Source organism: Capsicum annuum, chromosome 8, assembly GCF_002878395.1.
Source record: "Capsicum annuum cultivar UCD-10X-F1 chromosome 8, UCD10Xv1.1, whole genome shotgun sequence".
NCBI classification, from domain to species: domain Eukaryota; kingdom Viridiplantae; phylum Streptophyta; class Magnoliopsida; order Solanales; family Solanaceae; genus Capsicum; species Capsicum annuum.
The window spans coordinates 162,021,557-162,028,450 of NC_061118.1; the positions used below are offsets into that span (position 1 = coordinate 162,021,557).

Here is a 6,894-nt window from a genome sequence, read left to right on the forward strand (position 1 = left end):
CTCAAATGCTTTAAATTTCTATGAATATTAAACACAACAATAGTTAATGCATATTATAATAATAATAATAATAATAATAATAATAATAATAATAATTGGTATAGTTAAAAAAAATTTCATTCTTAATAAAATGAAAATTACTTACACTAAACACTTTGAAGCTTTTGGATTTACTTCTAACTTCACTTCGTGTAGTCAGAATAGTAGAAGAAGCACTAGCAACATTTTGTTTGCTCGCACACTGTTCATAAATCTTATACAATCTCTTCTTTATAAGTTTTACTTTTTCTTCCGCCGAAATAGGATCCAACTTAGAGTAACAAAAGTTTAAAAACTGCATCTTCATGCGGGGATCAAGAATTGCTCCAAATGCAAGTACCACACTATATTGCTTCCAATATTTTTAAAAAATTTTATGCATCTTTGAAGGCATTTCCTTAATAACTTCATCTTGATTATTCAATTTCTCATTAAGCATGCATTCAATTCTCTAGATTTTCATAAAGTACAAGTTGAAAGTTGGATAACCTGAACCAGAAAGCAAATTTGTTATCTCATTAAATGGCTCTAAGACTTCACATATTTTTTCAGCCCTTCTCCATTGATCAAGTGTAGGACGATAAACATAAGTTCTATCATGTAAATGTAAACAAGCAAAAACCTTTTCATATGGGAAAGCACTTTCAAGCATTAAATATGTCAAATTCCATCTAGTTGATACATCTAACCGTAAACCAACATTAATATCAATTTCAACCTGTTTAACACACTGCTCAAATTTTTGTTTTCTTCCATCTGATCCTCTAACATGCTTAACACTTTCTCTAATTGCAAACAAGGAATCACTGGCTGCCTTTAAACCCTCTTGAACAATCAAATTCAAAATATGAGCACAACAGCGTACATGGAAGAACTCACCATCACATAGCGAAGTATTTTGTAAATTAAGATAACCTTTCAAAATAGTTTGCAAGCTATCATTAGAGGTGACATTATCCAAAGTGATACAAAATACCTTCTTATCTAAGTTCCATTCTTTCAAACAATCATATATCACAACAGTCATTTCAACTCCAGTGTGAGGAGGATACATACGACAAAAATTTAAAATCTTATAATTTAACTTCCAATTTTCATCAACACATTGAGCTGTTAAACAAATATATCCCCCCTAAATAGATGATGTCCAATAATCAGAAGTCAAACATACTCTATTAGAAATTTTAGCCAATTCTTGTTTCAGTTTCTCCTTCTTTTTAATGTACACTTTCCTTACATCTGCAACTTCCGTGTTTCTAGAAGGCATCACAATATATGCATTTATATAATCCACCCATTCCCTAATTCCTTCGTATTCAACAAAAGAATATGATAAATTATGCTTTATGATAGCTTTAGCAAGCTTTTCACGTTGTGTTTGTTGATTAATTTTTCTAGACTGTAACTTTCCTTCTTGATTGATGAACATAAGACCCACATCATAATTTTTAAGCATTGGACATACCTCTTTATGACGACGTAAATGTGAAGTCCCGTAATTTTTACCTTTAGGAGTTGTACCAACTTTAAAAGTTGCAATCTTATACCCATTACATTTTGCCCTTTCAATCCATCTTCAGCTTTGCCAGTATTTGTGAAGCACTTTCATACATCTAATGTTGTTGATTTAGCTTTTTTCTGCTTTGGTTCTACCAATTCAATTACTTCCGTACTATTTTCACGTATATTATTTGAGTCATCCATTAATAGCCTAAGCTCCCTGTAGTAAAATAAACATTAAGAAGATTATCAAAACAATAGTAGACCAACTCAAGTAATAATGACATACTTTGATTTTTACATAAATAATTTAAGAAGTGTAACTTTTTAGAGGTCGTTTGTATCGAATGAATTTGGGATATTTTTTAGATATAGTTATTGTATCTTACTGTTCATGGTATTGTAATATCATTCTTTTAAATATAAATGATGGAATAAATAGTTTCAAAATTAATTAATTGTACCAATAATTCAAATTATATATATACTCTTCATTTTTCCTTGGATATTGTTTTTCTATACCTCCTCGTAAAGTTGTAGGTAATTTCTCATAATCATATTAAATAAGCTGTAGCAAATAATATATATATACACACATATAGTGGTAGTTTATTTTAAAACATTTGATCAAGAATAAGTCTTAAGCTCCCAATATTAGATGACTTCTCATGATCACGAATGCAGAGTTCCACTTAAACTTTTGTTAGATGACAAGAAAAATTAGAGTTATTGCTGCTAAGCCAACAGGGATTTTGTTCATATATTATTCAGTTTCCTTACTTTTTCAGTTGGAACAATAATAAGACTAACCAACATCCAACCAATGCTAAAGATTTCTGCTTGTATGAACAACTTATACAAAAGTATTGAAATGGTGACTAGTACTCCCTCTAGAGGCGGATCCAAGATTTAAAGTTTGTGGGTTCCACATGTTAGATAAAAATAAAATCAAATAGTAACTAGAGGGATTTGAACTCACAACCTAGAGGTCAATAAAACTTTTACAAGTCCGCTACTCCACTAAACCAACAATACATTTTGTTTATGGGTTCGCAACTTGTAATTCTTATATATTTACTAGATTTCTCTATATAAATACTAGATCCGCACGAAAGTTACTGGGTTCCCGGGACCCTAGATCCGCCCCTAACTCCCTCACATATGGGAAAGTTACGCTACTAATTTCCCACTCCTGTCGCATACCATATAATATGTGGTGGTTCAGAATTCATCATGCCAACTTCTTTTATTTTTATTTATTTCGTACTATGTTGGAGATTTGCACATACTATGTTGGAGATTTAATAGGAGTAACAACGTAAAAACTAATAAACAAAAAAATAAAAAAGAATGAGGACACTACCTATACTATGTTGGAGATTTGCACGTCTAAAGAGCAAGCGCAGCTGGAGATTTGCTCGTCTAAAGAGGAGTAGAAGCCGACACTTTGATGTTTAAGTTAAACCTAGCTAGTATCACTTAAATAGATTTTTAGTGGACTTTGAACTCTTTCATTATTTTCAATACTTTATTTTATTTTTAAATTATTTATTATTTGACTTACGGGCCAGTCCACGGGTTAGCCCAACCCACATTCCTCAAGCCTCACGGCCACGGGCTTATCGGGTCCGGGCTAAAAAGTCTTGTTTTTAAATGGGCTGCAAAAATTAAAGTCCGTCTCAGGCGCCCCTGTCAAATTACAAGCCGGGCCTAGCCGGGCCGGTACAACGGGCCTGACCCATACTGACGGCTCTAAAAAAAACATAGAAAAGTTCAATGCAGAAAGTTTCATGCATTCACATTGAATTGGAGAAAGGATTGATGTATAGCGGCTTATCCTAATGCAAATATTAATGATCAATTTCTTGGCTCAAATTGGTGATCTATAAGTCACATTTAAGGAAGCTCCAACTAAAGAGAACTTGTGGTGTATTTCCCTTTCCCTATCCTGTCAACAGGTTAGAATTTCTTTTGCTCTGTACGTATAGCAAACGCAATTTACTACTTTTGTACTTCCTGAGTTTTAATTTATGTGAGCATGATTGAGCATGGAGTTTTAAGAATGAAATTACTTTCATTTAGTCAAGTTTAAAAAAAGAATGTATCTCTATATTTGGTAGGTTTTTAATTTTAATATTATATTTGAGTACCTGACATGTTTAAATTTAACAAAGACCACAAGATTCAACAAATATTTTAATGTTATACATGACACAAGATTTAAAAAATTTCTTTTATTATTTTTTAAAACTCTTGCCTAGTCAGACTATAAGTGTCTTTTGATATTTAAAGTTTTTAACATGTCATAATATTTATCTTTAATTATAAGTTTTTCAAAACTTATAGTCTTTTAAACATGTCCTAATATTTGTTTAGCTCTAAAAATTTCTCATTAAATTGTTACCAAATTTACAACAACCGGCTAGTCTTTGTAAAACAAACCAAACAAGAAACTGGGATTACTAATTAGAGTTTAGCTGCACAAAAATACAAGTGACAATACTCCTTAGTTACTTTTTACCTACCATAGTTTCCTTTTTTTTAAATCGAGCATATGACTAACATTTTAAGATGTACTTTTTAATTATATTAAAAAAATAAAAATTATATTTTATAGAATTTTTCACATAGTTTATAAATATTAAAATTTAAATTTTAAAATACTATTGAATAAATCTAATCTAATTTAACTTTAAAAATTAATCAAATTAACTCTCGAAAAATGAAAAATGCCAACTAAAAAGGAATGAAAGGGAGTATCACAAATAGCAATGATTAATTTGTGATGGAAAAAAATGCAAGACTTTTTGCTTTCTTTGTTAACATGTGTAATACGTAGTTAATGCTGCATCATGTAATTTAGGCAGCAAATATATGCAAAGGTGTTTCTGCAAAATTGATTTGTTTAGACAGGTAGACATGACTGTTATATTATTAATATTATAGCTGGCTTAATCTTTTCACCAGCGACAAACATAGTACAGATTTCATACCAAACTTAATCTTAAAATATCTCATATTATACTGTGCACCAAACGACCCTTAAATGATTTGAAGTTTATTGGTCTTGAATTCCAACATTTTTTAAGTCAATGGTCCTAATTTAATTACTTGTACAAATTTGTTTTTAAAAACATAGTTTGAATTATAGCTACTGATTTTGATCGAACTCATAACCAAACACCTTAGCTCCTGATTTGTTCCTCCAGTAAACAAAGCACTACGTAGCTATTGTTTCATATAGGGTCTGATTTTCTTGATAAAGTTCGTTGTGAATTTGTCTTACATATTGTTTATTATCAACTCACGCCATTAAGACGTGCCTGAGTAGAAAATCAGACCTAGTACCGCCTCTACTTATGTTATGTGTGGAGTATTTTCCCTTTCTTCTCTTGTTAATTAATTAATGGACATCATTACAATCTTTACTTACCATAGATATAGTTCTAATAATATTTGATTGATTAATGGGCGGATTGTATATTAATTAGCCTAGAATATGCTTTAATTGCATTTACCATGTATTGTACTTATCATATATAGCATTTACCATGTATAACTTTCTTTGTAACCTTATAAGGAAGGAAATGATCTCCTTCATTCTAAAGATCTAGAAAATCAAGATCTTATCTCTCGTTCATAGTTGTCATCAGGAAAAAAAAAAAAATTAAACTGAAGTAGGAAACTTATTATTTAGTACCTTATTAAAGAGGGTTTAAAACATCCATTCTCAAATTTTGTATATTTTTCATGCATAATAGGGTTTAGTTTCATGGATAGCCTTGTGTAATATTCATTCGCCCTCTTCAACATCCTTTTCATTACAAGCAAGTATTAGGTAGTATTCCTACTTTGTAATTTAGTTATACTTCTATGGATCTTGACATGATTCGTCCTCGGAGATGCAAGCCTTGTCCTCCACCACCACCACCACCAGCACTGCCTCCAGCACCTCCATCACATAAAAAAGAGGAACCACCACCACCGCCGCCATCATCACCACATGGTGAACACGTTATGGAAGCATGTCAACATGAATGCTGTAATATTCGCGGATATCCATTCCCATCACCACTGCCACCATCAATGTGGCCATGTCATCCGCCACCACAAAGATACTGGAATGATGACGTGGACCGGTTCTCAAGAATGCATAGGATGAATTTTCGAGATCCTATGGTTGACTATCATGAGGATCATAGTCGGCATCGTTGCATAGCATTGCAGCCTCCTTCAGTGAGATACCATCGTCGTAGACCACCACCAATGCTAACGGGACACCACCATGGACAACCATCACCACCACTGCTGGGGCACCACCATGAACAACCACCACTACTAGGGCATCATGGACAACCACCCCTGCTGATGGGGCACCGCCGTGAACAACCACCTCTTCTGTTGGGGCACCACCATGAACCACCACCATCCTATTTTCCTCCGCCGTGTGATTATGGCTACCAACATGGCTACTATCATGAGATTCCAAATGGTTGCAGAACTATGTGATGTCCTCATGTAAAAATTATATGTAGTTGCTACTTTTTTTCTCTATCTATATGATCATTTTTATATTAACCATTGGTTGTTCTAATATAAAAAAAAGGTTTAATTTCCTGGTTGATTAATTCATTTATCAACTAAAGCATTGAACAATTAGTGTTCTCCCCTTTTTTATAAATTTTATGGTGAGTTATTTTACAATTTTTCATTGCACCAAAAGATTCTATATATAATGCGCTGTGGCAGTGGCGATCCGTTTTATACATCTACCTTTTATTAGTATTAGTTTTCACAAACCATATTCGATCTTATAATGCCTTTGTTCTTCTGCAACTACTTTCATGCATCTTACATTATGTTAGTAGTTTTGATATAACATTTATTCTTCAAAATTAATGATTATGCAAACTTGAAATTAGAGTATCAACATAAAGATTAACAGTCTTTATACATATACCTGAATCCTGTTAGCAACTGACCTGTCTGGTTATTTGATCAGCTACTGGTATTTTTATAGAGAACAGTGACTGGTCTTTATGTCAAAAAGACTCTTTATCCAAACTATTTTGTCAAATACCCACAAGTTTTAAAACCTTTGCCAAATACCCACTTAATTTCACCTCACCACCAACTTTTCCAACTTAACAATTCCAGCCCCAACCTTTATAATAATTCACTTTAACTCAATACTTCCAACTTAATAAATTCATCCATAAGTTTCTAATAATACACTTCAACCCACTCTATCATCCACCACTATATATATAAAAATAATATCTAGGTTTCCAAAAATATTAAAAAAAATAATTCCAAAAGCTAAAAATAGAAAGTGGTTATTTTCCCCACCAAAAA

General features: G+C 32.2%; 2 protein-coding genes across 2 annotated transcripts; one reads left to right on the forward strand and one right to left on the reverse strand.

Annotated features, from left to right (window-relative positions):
• Positions 1-490: 490 nt before the first annotated feature.
• On the reverse strand, positions 491-1,093 carry LOC124886701 (zinc finger BED domain-containing protein RICESLEEPER 2-like). Its single transcript, XM_047395627.1, has one exon. It carries the CDS (start codon positions 1,091-1,093, stop codon positions 491-493), a length of 603 nt encoding a protein of 200 aa, XP_047251583.1.
• Positions 1,094-5,412: 4,319 nt separating this feature from the next.
• LOC107879432 (leucine-rich repeat extensin-like protein 5) lies at positions 5,413-6,048 on the forward strand. The gene has a single exon (XM_016726470.2). It carries the CDS (start codon positions 5,413-5,415, stop codon positions 6,046-6,048), a length of 636 nt encoding a protein of 211 aa, XP_016581956.2.
• Positions 6,049-6,894: the final 846 nt, after the last annotated feature.

Coding starts and splice junctions, on each gene's coding strand:
- LOC124886701 (XM_047395627.1), bottom strand. CDS start 1,093: ATGTATCCTCCTCACACTGGAGTTGAAATGACTGTTGTGATATATGAT.
- LOC107879432 (XM_016726470.2), top strand. CDS start 5,413: ATGGATCTTGACATGATTCGTCCTCGGAGATGCAAGCCTTGTCCTCCA.